The sequence below is a fragment of the Podarcis filfolensis genome, assembly GCF_964270895.1.
Source record: "Podarcis filfolensis genome assembly, chromosome: 9".
NCBI lineage: Eukaryota > Metazoa > Chordata > Lepidosauria > Squamata > Lacertidae > Podarcis > Podarcis filfolensis.
In genome coordinates this window covers 75747299-75769385 of record NC_139610.1, presented here as the reverse complement: position 1 = coordinate 75769385, position 22087 = coordinate 75747299, and the positions used below count along the sequence as shown (strand labels likewise).

Genomic DNA, 22087 nt, shown 5'->3' with positions numbered 1-22087 from the left:
AAAAACCAAGAAAATAAACAAGACAGTGTAAGTTCAGGGGCACAGGTCTCCCCTGGAATGCCATCTGCTAAGGGACTTAATTCTATCTGTTAGTAAGTCCCAATTTGTCGTGATGTGGGGGGTTAGCTGGGAGGCACCAGCCAGGCAGAGGAGGAAGGCTCAGAGCCTGGGGAGTGGTGGTGGGGCAGAGAGGAAGAGGAGAGGAATGGTGGGGTGCTGAAGAGGCAACAGGCTTTCTCGAGCCGGAAGAGCCAGGTGCAGAAAGCGGTTCAGACTCAGCAAATGTTGCAGAGGGGGAGAGGACAGAGGCTGCAGAAGCATCTCAGGAGCTTGCCCTTCTTACTAGACTAAGTGTTAGCAATTTCACTCATCCAATGCTGCTTTAATAATAATAATAACAACAATAATTTATTTCGCTCACAAGGGTCATAGGAACGTGCAAGCCCACTCACCATGACAAGGTGATGATCCAGCAAGTGAAGGGAGCACCTACACTCCAAGAATGGCCGCGGTGTTCTTTCTCTATGATCATTAAACACTCTTAAACTGGTAAGGGACTCTTAATTGCTTTGTTCTGCTGGTGCACAGGGGAAGAGGGAGCCATTTCCCCGATGCCTGACAAATACTGACAACCTTAGAAGGTGTGAAGAGGGCAACCAAGATGTTCAAGGGCCTGGAAACCAAACCTTGAGGAGCACTTGAAGGAGCTGCATATGTTTAGCCTGGAAAAGAGGAGACTTGAGAGGAGATAAGAGAGATACAGGTAGGTAGCCGTGTTGGTCTGCCGTAGTCAAAACAAAATTTTAAAAAATCCTTCCAGTAGCACCTTAGAAACCAATTAGTTAATGGTATGAGCTTTTGTGTGAATGCACACTTCTTCAGGAGATAAGAGAGCTATCTTCAAATTTCTCATGGAAGATGGAGCAAGCTTGTTTTCTCCTGCTCCAGCGGGTAGGATTCAAACCCATTGCTTATACTTACAAGAAAGGAGATTCAGACTCAACAGCAGGAAGAACTTAGAGCTGCTTCAACAGTCGAACAGTCTCCCTTGGGAGCTTGTGGATTCCTTCCTTAGAGGTTTTTAATCGGAGGCTGGGTGGCCATCTCTCAGGGATGCTTTAGCCAATATTCCTGCATTGCAGGGGGTTGGACTAGATGGCACTTACTTTTATCTGTCCTCATTCTACCATTATCCAGCTTCCTTACTTCTAGTGCTGTAAGAGAGAAAAACCTTTCCCTATCCACTTTCTTCATGCCCTGCATCATTTCATAAACTTTTATCATGTTGCCTCTTCCTCACCTTTTCTCTCAACTGAAAAGCCCCAAATGCCATCCATCCGCCTGGAACCCTGTTTCCCTTCTTCTGAACCTTTCCCATCTTTATAAAATCCTTTCTGAGGCGCGACAACCAGAACTGTATGCAATATTCCAGACGTGTTCACACTGCAGATCTGCATGACAGTGTTATGATAGCTGCAATTCTATTTTCCACACTTTTCGTAATGATCCCTGGGATGGAATCTGAAATTTTCAGTCGCAACTCATTCCACTGACACCTTCATCATGCTACCCCCTACGAGCCCCAGGGTCTCCTCCCTAGTAAGGTAGCACCATCTGTATTGTTCTGTATGATTAACAATACGTATGGTTAGCACAATTAAGTGTGAATAAAAAATAAAGTTGGGTATCATGAAGGCAGAACTGTATGGGGAAGTTTTTAATGTTTGATGGTTTATTATGTTTTTATATTTGTTGGAAGCCGCCCAGAATGGCAACCAAGTCAGATGGATGGGATACAAATAATAAAATGAAATAGTTATTATTATTATTATTCAGAGATAGGTCTCGGATCTGGATCAGTTGAAGACAGCTATATGAGGTGGCCAAGACTAAAGAGGCAAGACACAAAGTGTGGGATTTAAGGAGGGTCACTTTATTAACTACAGCAGAGTAACTTACAAACGGCAGGCAGGAAAGGAGGCAATGTGTGGGCAGGAGTCCAAGTCTCTCCTGAGACTCCAAATCCTGTCGTGAATGGCTAAGCCTACTTTGCAGGGAGGAAGGTGGTCTCCATTGCTCTCCTCTCCCCCCCACCGCACCCCTTAAGGTGAGCTCTGGCTGACTCATGCACCCTTGGAGCCCCAGAAATTCCGGCAAGTGACACGGGTCAACCTCAAGAGAGATCCCTTTCCTGCCCCACAGATCCCCCTGGAGCCGCTGAGCAACCTGAAAAGTGATTTGGGGTACTCGCGGTTTTGCCAACTTCTCCCCTTTCGCAGGAGGATAAAGCTCTGCTTAGTCCTTCTTCCCCCACCGCCGCAGAATATGTGCTTTTATTTCTCTGTGGAGATTAGAGAGGAAAATATCATTCCCAGCAGCAGACAAGGAAATCCCATCCTTTCTGTAAAGTTCGTTCCTAGTGGGATTAATTTGGGTGTGAGATATCGTTCCGTCCCCCGTTGCAAACAGCGCCATTCTCACTTGTCTATTAAACTGTTTCCGCTTTTTGCACAATAGCTTCATGATTGGGATGTTAATCCAGGCTCTCCTGGGCAAGATGTTGGACCACAGGATAACGACCCCCGGCCACCTTTGCCTAATCGCCTCCAAATCCTCTATCACTTTCTTAAGCAACTTGTTATACGGCAGCAACCCGAGGTCATTGCCACCTGCGTGCAGGACCACCATGTCCGGCTTCTGCCGGACCACACCGTCCTGGAAGATTGTGGGCAACAGTTGATTCCACTTCAAATTAATCTTGCCCAACCACTGAACAGAGGCCATCTGGCTCAGACCAAAGTCAGCTCCCGGACTGTAGTATTTCGCTCTCTGCCTGGCGCCAAGAACAATACTGTGGCCTGCGATGAGGACTCGGACACGCTTGCCTCCAGCCAGGCCTCCTGTTAAAAAGAAACATCGTCAGTAGATTGCAACTCCAGACAGTTCTCTTTTCCCCAGCTTTTCAGAAGCCCAATGGTACAGAAGCCTTGCAGAGGTGTTTCCAAATTGAGGCACAATCCTAAATGAGCAGGCTCAAAGTACCTCCAACACACCCAGCACCAGCTGCTCAAGTGTTTTCTTAGTTTCTGTCCAGAACTGAAACTTCGTAAGATGGCCATGCACACGAGGCATGAAGATCCCTGGAGAGTTGCCCCTATGCTCTGCATATTCCTCGAAGACAGTCATTACTCAGAGATCAGCCTCCAAGCGTGGGCTTAACGGCACCATCGAGCTCTTCGGTCAGTATTGGACCGCGTCCTCAGTAGAACCCCAAACTCCAAGAACACCAGACTGAGAAATCACAGGCAGGGCCGGACCACACATGAAGCGGACTGAGGCAGCCTCCTCAGGCGCTGGAATCCCGCAAAGGCACCCCACCTGCTCCTACTGAACACTCGCAAGATCTGGCCACGGCCCCAGCATCTCCTCACTTCTCCTGTGGCAAAGGAGTGCCCCACAGAGATGTTGGGATACTGCCAGGGAGATAAAGTCCATCATGACTCCACGTCGTCTCCGGACGTCCATCGATCTCCCGTAGACATGCAGTGTCAGCAATTAGCGACACGAGCTCCAGAAAATAGATTGCCACATTCCTGGGCTCATGCACACTCTATCAGCAGATAATGCACAGCAGAAGTCGCACTCAGGAGAGCATTATTTACAAGTTTTATTCAGCGTTGATCAGAACAAAAAAAACATGACTGCCTGCTTCAGTGTCTCCGACACAGAGAGAAAACGAAAGCAACAGAAAAACATAAACATCCTGTGAACAGGAAATGCGCAGGCTGTGACACAAACATCCTGCTCCCTTTTAAGGTGGAACGGAAATATCCTAACATCCTCCCCCTTTCCGTGTAACCTGTAGTACCTGTGGTTCAACCCAATTGCAACCTCTGTACGTAAACCTTAAGTTGTTCTCTGTTAACAACCTTAGACAACAGATCAGTAGGAATTTCATTTCCTGGCATGTAGGACACCTGAATGAGTCCTTTCTGAATACACTCTCTTGCACGATGTAGCTTAATCTGCAAGTACTTGGTTCTTTGCTTGCAACTCTCTGAGTTCAGCAAAGCCAAACAGGATCTATTGTCTTGATACACTTGTATAGGACATTTCACAGAAACTCCGATGTCCTTAAACAGTTGCATCAACCACTCACAATCCATGAGTGAAAATGACAGAGCATTGAGTTCTGCTTCACAGGAACTTAGGCTCACTGTCGTCTGTTTTTTGCACAGCCAGTCAAACAGACAGTGGTTGTACATGTAGCATACTCCAGAAGTGCTTGTACCATCCGTGGTGTCACTTCCAAAACTCGCATCTGCATAGATTTCAAGACCTCCAGTCTTCTGACTGGTGAACCTCAGCCTGTAGTGCATAGTCCCTTTCAAATAGTGGGCTATGCGCTTCAGAGCTTTCCAATCCTGAACAGTAGGATTATTAGCATGTCTGCTAAGCAGGTTAGTGCTTACAGCTATGTCAGGTCTTGAACATCTAGCAATAAAATTCAACTTGCCTAGAATACATCTGTACAGCGTAGTGTCAGAAAACGCTTCAGCAGTACTATCTACCTGGTAACCTGTCACCATCGGTGTGTCTGCTGGGTTTGCATCAACCAAATTCAACCTGGTTAATACATCAGCAATTTTCTGTGTTTGGTGTACCAGAAAAATACCCGCTTGGTCCCTCTCCACCTGCAGAGAAAGATAGTTGGATACCTCACCAAGATCCTTCATGTCAAAGTGCTCCTTCAGCTGAGCTAGGGTGCTTTGGTAGAAAGCCTGATTCTTCCAAAACATCAGAAGATCATCAACAAAACATAAACAATACAGTTTGTTTTGCCCCTCCTCCTTGACAAACACACATGGATCAGCTTTGCCCTGGTGAAAACCTAGAGAAAGCAACGTCTCAGTGAGTTTTGTGTTCCAACACCTGGCACTCTGCTTGAGACCATATAAGGATTTCCGCAGTTTACAGACCATTCCCTTCTGTATCTGCATTCCATCAGGTGGAAGCATGTACAGCTCCTCCCCCAAAATCCCGTACAAAAAAGCTGCATTAATGTCATGATGGGAAACATGCAGTTTCTCCTCTGCGATTTTGAGCATCAGCCGAATGCTCTCATATTTGACAGTGGGCGAGTAGGTCTCGTGGTAATCCTGTCCTGGTACCTGTGAAAAACCTCTGGCAACCAATCTGGAGGCAGAGGATGGTTTCTCAGGTGAACAGGAAATGTGCAGGCTGTGACACAAACATCCTGCTCCCTTTTAAGGTGGAACGGAAATATCCTAACAAGAGATGCAAGAAGAGGCTTTGGCTTCTGGATTCCAGGGAGATCTCGCAGACCTCTTGGGATATCTCACTTGAACCTGCAGACACGCAATTCCATAAAGCGAGTCCTTGGTGTAGCAGCGGCAAAGCCTCCTCATTTCATCTCAGGCGGAGAAATGGGACACACCACCCCTGATTGCAGGGCACACTCAGAATGTCCAATTTAGCTGCCAACTGCCCTGTTCTAAATGCTCCCTGGGTTGATGCTGTTAAGGCTGCATAAGAGAAGCCTGCTGGATGAGGCCAGTGTCCCGTCTAGTCCAGCATCCTGTTCTCACAGTAGCCAACGAGATACCTATAGGATTCCAGCAAAAGAGCCCTCTGCTCTTTTGCAGATTTCACATCCAAGAGGCAAGGTCAGGATCTCAGCCTGCTTGTCTGACCAAAATGAAAACTGTATGTAGGGCATGAACAACATTTCCTGCAGCCCGAGGCAGTGAACAATGGCAAACTAAAAGAAATTCAGCAATAACACTCTTCTAGGCTGCATCAACAGAAGTACAGGGTCCAGATCAAGGGGAGTCCTAGTCTCACTCTATTCTGCCTTAGCTGGACCACACCTGGAATACTGTGTCCAATTCTGAGCACCAGATATAGACAAGCTGAAGGATGTGCAGAGGAGGGCAACCAAGAGTCTGGAAAACAAGCCATATGAGGAACAGTTGAAGGAGCTGGCCATGTTTAGCCTGGACAATAGGAGACAATGAGAAGATCCGAGAGCCATCTCCAAATATATCAAGGGCCGATTTTAAAATGCTTTCCAGTCTTTTGGCAAAGTATAAAAATCATGGGTTCTTATTTAGAAGTAACGCTAAGGTAGGACAATGTATATTGCTCTGTGTGATTATTAATACGTATGGTTAGCACTATTAAGTATGAGCAAAAAATAAAGTTGGGTATCAAGGCAGAACTGTATAGGGAAGTTTTTAATGTTTGATGGTTTATTATGTTTTTATATTTGTTGGAAGCCGCCCAGAATGGCAACCAAGTCAGATGGATGGGATACAAATAATAAAATTGTTGTTGTTGTTGTTGTTGTTGTTGTTGTTATTTGTCAGAGATAGGTCTCGGATATGGATCAGTTGAAGACAGCAGTATAAGGTGGCCAAGACTAAAGAGGCAAGACACAAAGTGTGGGATTTAAGGAGGGTCACTTTATTAACTACAGCAGAGTAACTTACAAACGGCAGGCAGGAAAGGAGGCAATGTGTGGGCAGGAGTCCAAGTCTCTCCTGAGACTCCAAATCCTGTCGTGAATGGCTAAGCCTACTTTGCAGGGAGGAAGGTGGTCTCCATTGCTCTCCTCTCCCCCCACCGCACCCCTTAAGGTGAGCTCTGGCTGACTCATGCACCCTTGGAGCTCCACAAATCCAGGCAAGTGACACAGGTCAACCTCAAGAGAGATAAAGCTCAGCGTAGTCCATGTTCCCCCACCGCTGCCGAATATGTGCTTTTATTTCTTTTTGGAGGTTAGAGAGGAAAACATCGTTCCCAGCAGGAGACAAGGAAATCCCATCCTTTCCGTAAAGTTCGTTCCTACTGGCATTAATTTGGGGGTGAGATATCATTCCGCCCCCTGTTGCAAACAGCGCCATTCTCATTTCGCTATTAATATAGCGCCGCTTTTGGCACAATCGCTTCATGAACGGTTTAGTGCATGAGGCACTCCTGGGCAAGATCTTGGACCACAGGATAAGGATCCCCGGCCACGTTTGCCTAAATCCCTCCAAATCCGCTACCACTTGAGAAACTATATCCTCACTCTTCATAAACTTCATTTCATAGTCGTCCAAGTGCAGAACCACAATGTCCAGCTTCTGCCAGACCACCGTGTCCTGGAAGATTGTGTGCAACAGATGACTCCACCTGCCACTCTTGCTGCCCAACCACTGAACAAAGGCCATGTGGCTCAGACCCAAGTCAGTTCCCAGACTGGAGTGTATCGCTCTACATCTGGCCTGAAGAACTGTACGGTGGCCTGCGATGAGGACTTGGACACGCTTGCCTCCATCCCAGCCATCTGTCAACAAAAAATATCATCAGTAAATTGCAACTCCGGACAGTTTTCTTTCCCCCGGCTTTTCAGATGTCTATCGGTGCTTGGTAAGATACTAAACATGACCTGTTTATGTTTTGTATGCCTCTCAAAGGTGTCTCCAGGTGTACTGCAGTTGGGGCCACCGTAATCCTAAATGAACAGGCCCAAAGTACCTCCAACACACCCAGCACCAGCTGCTCAAGTGTTTTCTTAGTTTCTGTCCAGAACTGAAACTTGGTAAGAAGATGGCCATGTGAACGAGGCATGAAGATCCCTGGAGAGTTGCCTCTACGCTCTGCATATTCCTCGAGGACAGTCATTGCTCAGAGATCAGCCTCCAAGCGTGGGCTTAACGGCACCATCGAGCTCTTCAGTCAGGATTGAACCGTGTCCTCAGCAGAACCCGCCCTCCAAGAACACCAGACTGAGAAATCACAGGCAGGGCCGGACCACACATGAAGCGGACTGAGGCAGCCTCCTCAGGCGCTGGAATCCCGCAAAGGCACCCCACCTGCTCCTACTGAACACTCGCAAGATCTGGCCACGGCCCCAGCATCTCCTCACTTCTCCTGTGGCAAAGGAGTGTTCCACCAGAAAAGCAACGAAAAGCGGCTGTGGCTTCCGGATTCCAGGGAGATCTCACAGACCTCTTGGGATCTCTCGCTGGAACCTGGTAGTCACAGATGTGCAATCTCAGAATGCACAGGAGTGGCAGTGGCAAAGCCTCCCCATTTCATGTAATAGTAACAATAATTTGTTATTCATACCCTGTCCATCTGACTACGTTTCCCTAGCCGTTCTGGGAGGCTTCCAGCACACATAAAAACATAGTAAACCAACAAACTTTAAAAGCTTCCCTATACAGAACTGCCTTCAAATGTCTTCTAAAAACATATTGTTGTTTATCTCCTCGACATCTGGTGGGAGGGTATTCCACAGAGCAGGCGCCACTATTGAGAAGGCCCCCGCCTGGTTCCCTGTAACCTCACTTCTCGCAGTGAGGGAACTGCCAGAAGGGCCTTAGTGCTGGAGACACTCCTTCAGGTATACTGGGCTGAGGTTGTTTAGGGCTTTAAAGTTCAGCACCCACACTTTGTGCTTTGAAGTGTATTGGGAGCCAATGTAGGTCTTTCAGGACCGGCGTTATATGGTCTTGGCGGCTGCTCCCAGTCACCAGTCTAGCTGCCGCATTCTGGATTAGTTGTAGTTTCTAAGTCGCCCTCAAAGGTAGCCCCATGTAGAGCGCATTGCAGTAGTCCAAGCGGGAGATAACCAGAGCATGCACCACTCTTGTGAGACAGGGCACAGGCAGAGAGGATCTCACATAGAGCTAGCAGACAGCCACCCTGGACACAGAATTGATCTGCACCTCCATGGACATCTGTGAGTCCAAAATGACACCCAGACTGCGCACCTCATTATCTGAGGGGAAGAGTTATCCCATTCAGGACCAGGGAGTCCCCCACAACTGCCCACCCTGTCCCCCCAAAACAATACTTCTGTCTTGTCAGGATTCAGCATTAGCCACTATTCATCCTCCAACCCTCTCACACAGGACTTTCACCGCCTTCACTGGTTCTGATTTGAAAGAGAGGTAGAGCTGGGTATCATCGGCATACTGATGAACACCCAGGCCAAACCCCCTGATGATCTCTCCCAGCAGCTTCAAATAGATATTGAAAAGCATTGGGGAGAGGACGGAACCCTGAGGCACCCCACAAGTGAGCACCTAGGGATCCGAACATTCATCCCCCAACACCACTTTCTGGACACGGCCCAGGAGGAAGGAGAGGAACCACTGTATAACAGTGCCCTCAGCTCCCAGCCCCTCTAGACGGTCCAGAAGTATGTCATGGTCGATGGCATCAAAGGCTGCTGAGAGATCCAGCAGAACTAGGAAACAGCTCTCACCTTTGTTCCTAGGCTGCTGGAGATCATCGACCAGTGTGACCAAGGCAGTTTCAGTCCTATGATGAGGCCTGAATCCCATCTGGAAGGGATCCAAATGGTCCGCATCTTCCAGGCGTGCCTGGAGTTGTTCAGCAACCACCTGCTCAATCACCTTGCCCAAGAATGGAAGATTTGAGACTGGGCAATAGTTGGCCATGATAGCTGGGCTCAAAGATAGCTTTTTAAGAAGATGTTTAATAACTGCTTCTTTAAGTGGGTATGGGAAGATTCCCACACGGAGGGAAGCATTCACCACCCCGCACAGCTCATCGCCCAGCCCTTCCCAGCTCTCTTTATGAGCCAGGATGGGCAAGGATCAAGGAGACAGGTGGTCAGTTTCACTTGTCTCCACATCCTCAGATGTAACAGATTGGAATTGTTCCCATGTGACATGACTAGGCAGAGCTCTGGGACTCTCCCACCCCAACCCTGCCCCATTGTGGGGTCTACCTCCCTCCGAATCTCATTTTTACCTACAAAAAACTTTGTGAAGTCATCATAGGAGACCTTGCAGTCTGTGCTGGACTCAAGCTGGTGAAGGTGGATCTGTAAAACTCCAGATCACCTGAAAGAGTCTCCTGGAACTATTTTCTGCAGATGCAATAGAGGTGGTGAAGAAGGTCCTCTTTGCCATCGTTATCAAAACTTGGTAGGCTCAATGTTGAGCTGTAACCCATGTTCAGTCTGATTCAGAGTGGGTTTTCTGCCACCGGCACTCTAGCCATCGTTTGATTGCCCTCAGCCAAAGGGAGAACCACGGGGTCATCGAGGCTTCATGCAATCGGGGTGGGCACTTCGGAACCAGACAAGTCAACAACCCTAGTTAACACCGCATTCCAACGAGCCACCAGTAAATCAGCTGAAAGGCCATCAACATGGGATAAAACATCCCCTACCACTCTCTGGAAACTATGTAGATCCATTCATTAAGTGGCTGTGGCAGACCATTCTAATCAGTCCCACTTCCCTATGCAGGGGATGGAGAAGTCTAGTTGCAACAGGAAGTGATCCGACATAGCACTTCTTTTGTTTCACTTTTAGTGTCAGATCACCCACATCCATAGAGGTGAACACCAGGTCTAAGGCATGTCCGCCACTATGAGTTGGGCCAAACTTATTCAGGTACAGCCCATGAAGGCCATGCTTTCCACAAAGTCCCAAGCAGCGCTGTGTAAGGTCATGTTGGCATGGATGTTAAACTCCCCCAGGACTAAGGGGGGGGGGCTCCAGGAAAACATCTGACATGACCTGAAGCAGCATGAGCAGGGAATCCTTGGTGCAGCGGGGAGGTTGGTACACCAATAGCAATCCTTTACTGCCTGTACTGCCCCTATTGCCCAACTTTAGAGGAGTGGGTCTTCCTAATAAGGACACCCAATGAAAACAAAGGACTTCCTAAAAATCACTGCAACCCCCCCTCCCCACCCACAGGACCTGGGTTGCTGTGCATAAGGGAAGCCTGGCAGACAAGCACCAGCAAGAACAGGCTCATATGCCTCGTCCAACCAAGTCTCTGTTACACATTCCAGTTCAAGTCCTCCATCCACGATCAAGTCATGGACGGCAGTGGTCTTCTGGATCATTGACCTGGCATTGCACAGCAGCACCTGAAGGTCATGTGGGACACCCTTGTTGATACCTGTAACCTTCTGGTCAGGACCAGACCCAGAGGCAGGGATAGTCTCCAAACAACGAGTAAATCTGCCCCCTCGGTAATGACATGGTCTGGTCCTAGCGTAACTCCTCCTCCTGCCCATGATCACGGAAATTGGGTGTCCCAATAAATCCCCCCTCCCCCCGTAGAACCTGCCCAAGCCATCCCATTGGCTAGGACTCACTCCCTGAACCTATCCCCTTAAAAACAGATTTCCTTATAAAGACCACAAAACAAACCTATTACTAGAAAATAATAAGAGAAACAATGCCACTTGCAGAAATGATTCCCATAGATTACGCACTGAATAATGCAGCCTCATTTGGAGACACAGAGTGCTTCCCCATGATGGCTTGGAGGGGCATTCCTTCTCCCATCCTGCCATTTTCCTAAGCCTAAAGTCAGATGAAACATTTGCAAGCATTTTGGCCTGAACCGGTAAATACAAGGAGACACCTTATATCTTAACTCTTACCGCTTTTTAACACTAGGGCTCTCCCAGTTTGTTTTGGGCCCCACTCATCAAGCAGGCCACACGCTGGATCTAATCTTTGGGGCTGGCACAGAAGTGATCATGCTCCCCCCTGTGGAAGTGCCTTGGTCTGATCACTACGCTCTGAAAGCCAAGATTGACTTCCCGCTCCTCCCCTGCTCGGGTGGCGAGCCTATTTGGGCTCACCTGCGAAAACTGATGGATCCTAATAGATTCCGACAAGCCTTGCGGGACCCTGCTCCTCCTGGCGACTCATTAGATGACCTTGTAGAGGACTGGAATAACCAGCTCTTGGCAGCCAATGAGATCGCGCCTAAGCGCCCTCTGCGACCCCGTCGAAACCGGGCACCTTGGTTTACTGAGGAGCTCCGAAAAAAGAAGCAGGATCTCAGACAGCTAGAGCGAGTATGGCGACGGACTCGTGACGCAGCCTCAAGAACATCTTATAGGACGCTTATGAAAGCCTATGAGATGGCTATGAAAGCTGCTAACAAATCTTACTTTGTAGCTTCCATTGCATCTGCTAGCTCTCGCCTGGCACAACTTTTTAGAATAATTAGGTCAATAACGTCCTTAGGACAACCAAATTTAAGCACAAATTCGACCCACAGCTGTGAGGCATTCACAAGCTTTTTTGCAGAGAAAGTCCTGTTGCTCTGCCGTGACCTCCCTGACAATTTAGATACAGTGACTGAACTGGAGGCCCCTCGACTGACTTCAGGTCCAGTGTTGGACCATTTCGATCGGATACTCCCTGCTGATGTGGATAGATTACTCCAAGTTGGTAGGCCCACCACCTGCCTCCTTGATCCGTGCCCGTCTTGGCTGATTAGGGAGTGTCCAGATGTCGCGCGGACCCCCCTGGTTGAAATCATCAACTTGTTCCTTGACACGGGGACATTCCCAGGGGAACTGAAGGAAGCACTGGTGTGTCTACTCTTAAAGAAAACTTCACTAGATCCCTTAGATCTATCCAATTACCGCCCAGTTTCAAATCTTCCATATCTGGGTAAGGTAATTAAGAGAGCGGTTGCTGAATAGCTTGGTAGGTTTCTGGAGGAAACATCGGCTTTAGATCCATTTCAGTCTGATTTCCGTCCTGGTTTTGGGATCGAAACGGCTCTGGTTGCCCTAACAGATGATCGTAGTCGTAGGCGGGTCAGGACTGCTGATCCTTTTAGATTTGTCAGCAGCCTTTGACATGGTCGATCATGATCTTCTGGACCACCGCCTCGCAGACGTGGGGATACAGGGCATAGCCCGTAACTGGCTGTGCTCTTTTATCTCTGGTCGGGGACAGAGGGTGGCACTAGGGAGGGAAATGTCGCGCCACTCCTTGGTGTGTGGAGTGCCGCAGGGCGCAACTCTCTCCCCGATGCTTTTTAACATCTTTATGCACCCCCTTGCCCACATTATCCGGAGCTTTGGGCTGGGCTGTCACCAATATGCTGATGACACTCAGCTCTATCTGCTGATGGATGGCCACACCGACTCGGCCCCGAACACACTGACCAGATGCTTGGAAGCTGTGGCTGGATGGTTTCGTGGGAGCCGATTGAAACTAAATCCTTCGAAGACAGAGGTCCTATGGCTGGGTCAGGATGGCATGGGGATGAGGAACCAACTCCCTTCTCTTGCGGGGGCCCAATTAGTGCCATTGCCTTCCGTTAAGAGTTTGGGTGTAATCCTTGATGCCTCCCTTTCCATGGAGGCACAAGGTTACAGCAACAGCGAAGGCGACATTTTTCCACCTTCGCCGCATCAAGCAGTTGGTCCCTTACCTTACCCGCCCCGACCTGGCCACAGTGATCCATGCAACGGTCACCTCCAGGCTTGACTACTGTAATTCGCTCTACGCGGGGCTGCCCTTGAAGCTGTCCCAGAAACTCCAGCGGGTGCAGAATGCTGCAGCGAGGCTCCTCACAGTGTCTCTGCCATGGGAGCATATTCACCCAGTGCTTTTCAAGCTGCACTGGCTCCCGGTGGAGTACAGGGTCAGATTTAAGGTGCTGCTTTTGACCTTTAAAGCCCTTCATGGCCTAGGACCCTCGTAACTACGGGACTGCCTCTCCTGGTATGCCCCATGGAGAGCCTCAAGGTCCATAAATAGCAACACCCTAGTGGTCCTGGGCCCTAAAGAAGCTAGATTGGCTTCAACCAGAGCCAGGGCCTTTTCAACTCTGGCTCCGGCCTGGTGGAACGCTCTGCCTCATGAGACCAGGGCCCTGCAGGATCTGATTTCTTTCTGCAGGACCTGTAAGACACAGTTGTTCCACGTGGCCTTTGGCTTGGAGCCAATTTGATTCCCTCCCTCTCTTTTCTTTTCCTTCTCCTCCTGCAATGAGGCTACATTTTAATATTTTAATGTTTCAATATTTTAATGTTGTATTTTAATTTTGTTTTTAAGTTGTAATGATTCAACTTGTTTTTATTATTGCTTGTAAGCCGCCCTGAGCCCGGCCTTGACTGGGGAGGGCAGGGTATAAATAAAAAATTATTATATTATTATTATTAACATTCCAACTAGTAGTCCTGTCGCCTAATATGCAAGTTCTACTCCCCAAGTTGCTCAACAGCTATAGGTCATATATGTTACCACCCCTACCCTAATCTGAACATTGAAAACTGATGGAATCATATAATAGTAGAGTTGGAAGGGACCCCAAGAGCCAACTAGTCCAACCCTGCAATGCAGGAATTTCAGCTAAGCATCCATGACAGATGGCCATCCTCTGATTAAAAACCTCAGAGGAAGGAGAGTCTACAACCTCCCAAAGGAGACCGTTCCACTGTTGAGCAGCTCGCCCTGTCAGAAAGTTCTTCCTGATGTTGAGTCAGAATCTTTCTAACTTGAAGCCACTGATTCAGGCCCTACCCTGCAGAGAGGGGGAAAATAAGCTGGCTACATCTTCCATGTGGCAGCCCTTTAGGTATTTAGAGAAGGGTATCATATCTCCTCTCAGCCTCTTTTCCAAGCTAAAAATACCCAGTTTCTTCAACTTTAGGCTTCTAGACCTTTGACCATCTTGGTCACCCTTCTCTGAACACTTTCCAGATTATCAACCATGTTTCTTAAACTGGGGTGCCCAGAACAGGACGCAGTATTCCAGGTATGGTCTGAACAAGGCAGAATAGATGACTATTAATTCCCTGTATCTGGACACTAGACTTCTCTTGATGCAGCCTAGAATATCATTAGCTAGTTTTGCTGCTGCAGCACACTGTTGAATTATGCTAAGCTTGTGGACCACCAAGACCCCTAGATCCTTTTCACATGTCTTACTGGCAAGCCAAGTTTTTCCTGTCTTATATTTGTAAAGTTGGTTATTCCTGCCTAAGTGCAGAACCTGACAGTTGCCCATATCAAAACTCATTTTGTTAGTTTGGACCCAGTTCTCCAATCTGTTAAGCTCATCTTGAATCCCAATTGTGCCTTCTGCAGCATTAGCTCCCCCTCCAGGGTTGGTGTCACCTGCCAATTCGATGAGCATCCCCATAATTCCATCATCCAAGTCATACATAAAGACGTTGAACAACAACGACCCAGGACAGAACCCTGTGGCACCCCACTTGTCACTTTTTTCCAGGATGATAAGGAACCATTAACGGGCACTCTGTGGGTTCAGTCAGTCAACCAGCTACCAGTGGCGTAGCGTGGGTTGTCAGCACCCGGGGCAAGGCAAGTAATTTGCGCCCCCTAACCCGTGGATTTGCGCCCCCTAGCCCGTGGATTTGCGCCCCCTAACCCATGGATTTGCCCTAACCCCAGATGTTGCGCCCGGTGCGGCCCGCCCCCCCTGCACCCCCCACGCTACGCCACTGCCAGCTACCAACCCACCTAAAGGTAAAGTAAAAAAAGGTAAAGAACCCCTGGAAAGTTAAGTCCACTCAAAGGCGACTATGGGGTTACGGCGCTCATCTCGCTTTCAAGCTGAGGGAGCCGCCGTTTATCCACAGACAGTTTTCCAGGTCATGTGGCCAGCAGGACTAAACCGCTTCTGGCGTGACAGAATCTAGGGTGCACGGAAATGCCATTTACCTTCCTGCCACAGCAGTACCCATTTATCTACTTGCACTGGCATGCTTTCAAACTGCTCGTCCAACCCAAATTTTACCAGTTTCTCTGGAAGTCTATCACAGGGGACTTGGTCAAAAGCCTTACCTTCTCCCTGCAGCTGTTGGCTACAGTGTACCCTAATCCCTCGTGATTTGTCCTTCCTTCCATTTCGTATACATGCCCTTCTTAAATCTCAGCTCACCTGTAAGCTCCATATGCAGCCACAAAAGTTTCGTTGGATGCCTCCTACATTTCTTTCTTGTTGGATTTGTCTGCCTTTGTACCTTCAATATTTCACCTTTCAGAAATTCCCATCCATCTTGGACTCCCTTCTCTTAAGTATTTCTGACCCTGGGATCTCACTCAGTAACTCCCTAAGCTTTATGAAATTGGCCTTCTTAAAGTCTGACTATACTCTGCTTTCCCTTCCTTCTAGATCATGAAACCCAGGAGGACATGATCACATCCTCCCAAGTTTCCCAGTATTTAAACTTGGTCAATCAGTTGCGTCATGTTAAGACCAGAATCAAAAGAGCAGGCAGCTGCCTCATACTTTGAGGAGCTGTGTGGACGTTTTGTTGCTTATTCACCCAAGGCTCACTGATGGACCTACCAATGATAGTGACTTACTTGGACCCTAACACACATTGTAACAGAGCTGTCTCCTGCCTATCCAGTGTTGGAAACAGATATGGAAGCTAGGAGCTCAATGGCACCTTAGACCGAGGCTATGGGCACAACAGAATGTCTAGGCACACTTTTTTAAATAACAAAAACAGAATATTATGTCCGTTTATCACAGTCTAGTGCTTCTCCTGCTCACCTCCCTAATATTAAGAGGGTCTCTTCTCCAGTCTTCATGTGGGGAGGCAGAAAAAGGTCCTCCTTTCCTTCCACTCTGCAGTTTTAATCTGAAATCTTAGGCGAAGTATTGAACCCAGAGCTCAGAAACTGCTCGCGCTAATGAAATTCTCTGTCGCAAAATGCGCCTTGAACAATGGGAGCTTCGAACACTGTGCTATCCCATATCAAAACTACCACCAAGGCCAACCTGCATCCTAAACGGCTCACCATACTCCACACACAAATTCATTATAAGCCCTCAATATTATGCCCATGTACTTCATCAGGACTCTTCCTTAATTGGGCCGTTTCTCCAATGTCGCTCCACCAGGTGCCAAAAATCCTGCTGGCCAGGTTGACTCATTTTTCTATTTTGCATTCTCATTTTGTATTTCTTATGTTGTGAGCTGCCCTTGATCTTTGAAGGAAGGGTGGCATACAAATTTAATAAATAAATTTCTATACATCTTTTTCTATCTTCTCATTCACATTCCCTTTGATTTTATTAATTTGTTCTGCTTCCCTAAATATGGAGACCACCAATAATTAAATATAGATATTTAAAATGTCTCTGTGCGTGTGTTCGTTTGTTTGTTTGTTTGCTTGCTTAAAAGTATTGCAATCTGCTTTTAGTTATTTTGTTAAGAAAGTGACGAATACGTTTAATAAAAAGAACAAATAAATCAAGAAAGGACAAACACATCCACAAACTCCCCTTTTCATATTTGCTCATTGGTGGCAGGCAATCAAGGATATCCAGGCCAACTTGAGGCCTCCCCGTATGAGATACCTTTCATAACTGCGTCCACCTTCTTACCTGACTGCACCCAATTGACTGTCGGTCTCGGCGGCTGCACAAAGTTCTCCTCGCACATCTCCTGGCTGCACCAGTAACGTCTCTTCAGTCAGCTCTGTCCCATCCTTTGGTACCTCCCCCTAAACTGGCTGTGGCAATGGCCAAATTTGCATAACCCCTTCAACCCCACAACTGGAGCCCCGTGGTGAAACCCAGCTCCAAGCCAGCCAGCCCCACCACTGTGAAGGTAGGTGCCAGATTCTCACCTGCAGGTATCTCCGCTGGAAGATTCTGGTTTGGAGGTCTTGCATCTTCCTTCTGAAGCCATGGCATGGTGAACAAGGTCGAGGTGAACAAGTCCCCTTTACTACCTGAAGCCTCTGATCTTTCCACGCATGCTGCAATATCAAGCAAAGGTGGTTTAGTAGCCATTCTACTACATTTGGAAGGTTTCTTGCTCGCTACCCACTCCGTGGCCTCCAGTGGACCTCATATCTGGGCCTGCCTCCTCTTTGGAAGAAGAATCCTGAAAAATATTTATTGCTCAGATAAAGCCTGGCGTCCAGCCCGCTTCGGCTGCGCAGCTACCGGCCAGGCCTCCGGACTTCAAAGGCCACATTCCAAAGGCTCTGAGCAACACGCAGAGATAAGCAGCGGCCAGAGAAAGCTGCAAACTCAAATGCTTTCCTTCAGTGTGCTTAAATAAAGTCCACTCAGGATCTTAGCAGCTAAAAGCAGTTTTATTTAAGCAGAAACTATCCATTGTCGATCAGCATCGTGAAAACACGTCCACTCTCCTCAAAAGCAAAAGTAGAGAGAAAGAATAAAGGCTGGAGACTCTCGGAAATGACGCACTCTCCCCCCTCCCAAATGTAGTAGGCAGGGCGTACACTCAGCTGTTTAACCCTGTAAGCTCAGGTTCTCTTCACATGTTTGGTGGGCTGCTTTTGAGCTTGGCTTCCTTGCCTCCTGCTCCCTTCTCAAGATGCCATCGCAATCCCTCTACTATGCAAGTAACTGCAGGAGGAGGCATACACAGATCCTAATCCAACCCACAAACTGGATAACTACACATTAACCTGAGGGCTTTTGCATGAAGAGCAAGTGCCCTCTCTCACGTTTTAGTTTTATGTCAGGGGTTTGTACGCAGGTGCCTAACTGTTCCAAAAATTCCTACATTACAGCCGTGGCCCTAAACCTGGGTAGCTAATTTCTGGCACCCCGGAGGTTGCTGGACTTCAAGTCCCAACAGCCCTGGCCAGCAAGGCTAAGAAGCGAGGATGATGGGAGTTGCAACTGAGTATCATCAGGGGAGGCCAGCTTAACCAGCCAGCCACCCTCCCTGCCCAAATATCTTAGGTCACCGATAGTCAAGAAATCTGCTCCTTTCCTTTCAGAAAGGAACCCTTATATTCCCAAAATCTGTGCCACCTGAATTCAAGTCCCTTTAGCAGTTGCATACAGATCTCCACAGCAGCCTGCTGGATTCGCTGCACCTTTTTGTTCATGATAAACCACATTAATACCATTTAAAAACTCCTGTCCAACCCCAATACTTTCTAAATTTTGTATCATAAAACTCCAAGACACGTTGTCAAAGGCCTTCTCCGCATCAATAAACATTAACATTGCTTTACAATTTTTCTTGTTTCTAACTTTTCCAAAATATCAACTATATTCCTAATATTAGCTTTCATATAGTTTTTGACATTAGATCTATCTTGATCTTGTTTTGGAATCAGGGTTATATAAGCTTCCTTCCAGGTTTCGGGTGCTTTGTCCCCTCCTATTACCTTATTGCAAACTTCTACCAATGACTGAATAAGCCGGTCTTTCATAGTCTTATAGTATTTTGCTGACAATCCATCTGGTCCTGAGGCTTTGCCAAGTTGCATTGAATTTATTGCATTTTCGACCTCCTGCCGTGTAATTAAACCATTTAGTAGGATCCTTTTACCTTCAGGAATCTTCTGCAAGCCATTAGTTTTAATAAACTGCTCAATTTTGACCTTGTCTTCTTTACCATTTTTATAAATGTTTGTAATACTTCTGGAAACATCTTCTTATCTCCACAGGGGTCTCCACAGACTTTCCTTCTGATACAGTAATAATACTTTGTTTCTGTCTTTTTTTTAACTGCCAAGCTAAGAGTTTCCCACATTTATATGCAGATTCAAAATTCCTTTGTCTCATCAGTCTTAATTTCCATTCTATTTCTTGGTTTATAATCTGTGAATTCTGGATCTGTAAGGCTTTAATTTTCTTTTGTATCTGCAAATTTGTTGGATTACTTCTAAGGTTCTTCTCTTTCTTTTAATTGGTCCAAAATTTTATCTTTCTTTTCATTTTGTATCTTTCTCTTAATTGAATTTTGTTGAATGAGGAATCCTCTTGTTACTGCTTTACTTGCGTCTCAAATGACTCTTTTTTCCATTCCAAAAGTCATAGTCATCTCAAAATAGTCTTTTAGAGTCTTTCGGGTCTTATTGATTATTTGCTCATTCCTCAACAAATCATCATTCATCCTCCATCTGAAAGATCCCTGTAAAAACAATTTCACTTCCATAAATACTGCATAGTGATCTGAACAGGTTTTGGGGCAAATTTCCATTTTTGTTACTCTGGGAACCAAGTCTCTGGATATCTATAAATAGTTGATTCTCGAAAATTATTGATTTGCATCTGAATAGAATGCGAAGTCTTTTAAGTTGGATTTCTAATTCTTCGTATGTCTGAAAAACCAAATTTACCTGTTATGTCAAAAAATGTCTTAGGTAGTCTGCCAGCATTCAGTATTTTTTGTCTCCGAGTCCTGTCCATTAGAGTTGATGCAACTCCATTCAGATCTCTCATTAGAATTAATATACAATCCAAGTAGTCCAGAAGCTTTGTTTCCACATTCTTAAAAAATTCCGCTTTGCCATCATTAGGTGCATAGATTCCCAATAGATGTTTTTTGCCTTGTGCTGTAATTTCTATTGCTATGTATCTTCCCGCCTCATCTTTAAAAATCAATTTTGGATTCCATTTTTCTTTAACATAAAACACCACTCCTCTTTTTTTAAGTTTATCTGAGGAAATAAATTCTTGACCAAGTTTCTTATTCAAAAGAATTTTTCTATGTTGCCTTTTGATGTGTGTTTCATGTAAACAAATTACATCCAAATTCTGCTTTGACAAAACATGATAAATCTGACTCCTTTTTTGTGGAGAGTTTAAACCATTGACATTCCAAGAGTAAATTCTCTTTTTTTATATAATAATTTTTATTAATTTTCAACACAAATATACAATTTTATCAAAAGTTTCACAAATTATCAGTTTTTGGACTTCCTTCAGCTTCTCTGCCAATCATCCATATTACCCTCTCAATTACACATTCCTTATATTTTGTATTGCCATTAGTCTTCCTCCCACTTCTATTTCTTTTTTTAACAATACATCTTAGAATTCACAGTGCTTCTTGAAACCCCACTAGCGTTGTTTGCACATCACATATACTTTTCAGATAATCCGCAAATTTTCCCCAGTCTTCGATGAACTTTTGGTCTTGAAGATATCTAATTTTCCCAGTTAATTTGTCCAATTCTGCATAGTCTGTCAATTTCATTCTCCATTCTTCTATTGTCGGTATTTCCTCTTGTTTCCATTTCTGGGCCAATAAAATTCTTGCTGCTGTAACTGCGTATTGGAAAAGTTTAAAGTCTTTTCTTCTTACTTCCTTCCCTGTAATCCCTAAAAGAAAAGCCTCCGGTTTCTTTACAAATGTATATTTTAACATCTTTTTCAATTCATTATATATCATCTCCGAGAAACTTTTCACTTTCTTACAATCCCACCACAAATGGTAAAACGTTCCTTCTTTTTCCTTACATTTCCAACACTTATTACTTGTCTTATACATTTTCGCTAATTTTACTGGTGTGATGTACCATCTATAAAACATTTTCATAATATTTTCTTTTAACGCCGTACACACAGTAAATTTTAAATTCTCCTTCCATTTCTCCCAATCATCAAATTGTATATTATAACCAAAATCTCTGGCCCATTGTATCATTACCGATTTAACTTCATCATCTTTTGTATTCCATTCCAACAATATCTTATACATTTTTGACAGAATTTTACATTCATTATGTATTATTTCTGTTTGAAACTGAGTCTTTTTCTTCATAACCCCTTTCTTTAATATCTTTTTTAAACATTTCATTAACTTGAAAATAATGCAACCAATCATAAACGTATTCTCTAACTTGTTCATATGGTTTTAATTTCCATTTTCCTCCTTCTTTAATTATCAATTCACCATATGTAATCCATTTATCTCTCATGTTAATTTTCTTTACACTCATAACCTCTAATGGAGATAACCAGTGTGGAACTCTTGGTTCTAATAGGTTTTTATACCTATCCCATATTTCTATTAACGAACTCCGGAAAATGTGCTTCCCAAAACCTTTATGAATTTTCTTCTTCCCAACCCTAGATACCCTTGCCATCCAAATCTGTTATCAAACCCTTCTAAATCTAATAACTCCTTATTTTCTAATTTTATCCATTCTTTCAACCAGCAAAGACATGCTGCCTCATAATATAATTTGAGATCTGGCAGGGCTAAGCCTCTTTCCTTCACATCCTTTCATAGGATGCGATACCTTTCATAACTGCGTCCACCTTCTTACCTGATTGCACCCAATTGACTGTCGGTCTGGGCGGCTGCACAAAGTTCTCCTCGCACATCTCCTGGCTGCACCAGTAACGTCTCTTCAGTCAGCTCTGTCCCATCCTTTGGTTTTGTTGTTTAGTCGTATCCGACTCTTCGTGACCCATCCTTTGGTACCTCCCCCTAAATTGGCTGTGGCAATGGCCAAATTTGCATAACCCCTTCAACCCCACAACAGGAGCCCCGTGGTGAAACCCAG

General features: G+C 45.9%; 1 protein-coding gene across 16 annotated transcripts in view; it reads right to left on the bottom strand.

Annotated features, from left to right (window-relative positions):
* LOC310770601 (uncharacterized protein) overlaps positions 1–22087 on the bottom strand; it is a 44216-nt gene that overhangs the window by 8362 nt on the left and 13767 nt on the right. For 6 of the 16 annotated variants that reach the window (XM_083631604.1, XM_083631607.1, XM_083631601.1 and 3 more), the window contains exon 10: positions 17429–17560. The exons of 4 other annotated variants lie outside the window; for them this stretch is intronic. In XM_083631604.1, the coding sequence (XP_083487730.1) occupies positions 17429–17560 (132 nt within the window). Of the gene's footprint in view, positions 1–1912; positions 2901–17428; positions 17561–21839; positions 22012–22087 lie in introns of those variants that run through there. 6 more of the 16 variants (XM_083631602.1, XM_083631606.1, XM_083631594.1 and 3 more) reach the window with 4 other exon arrangements.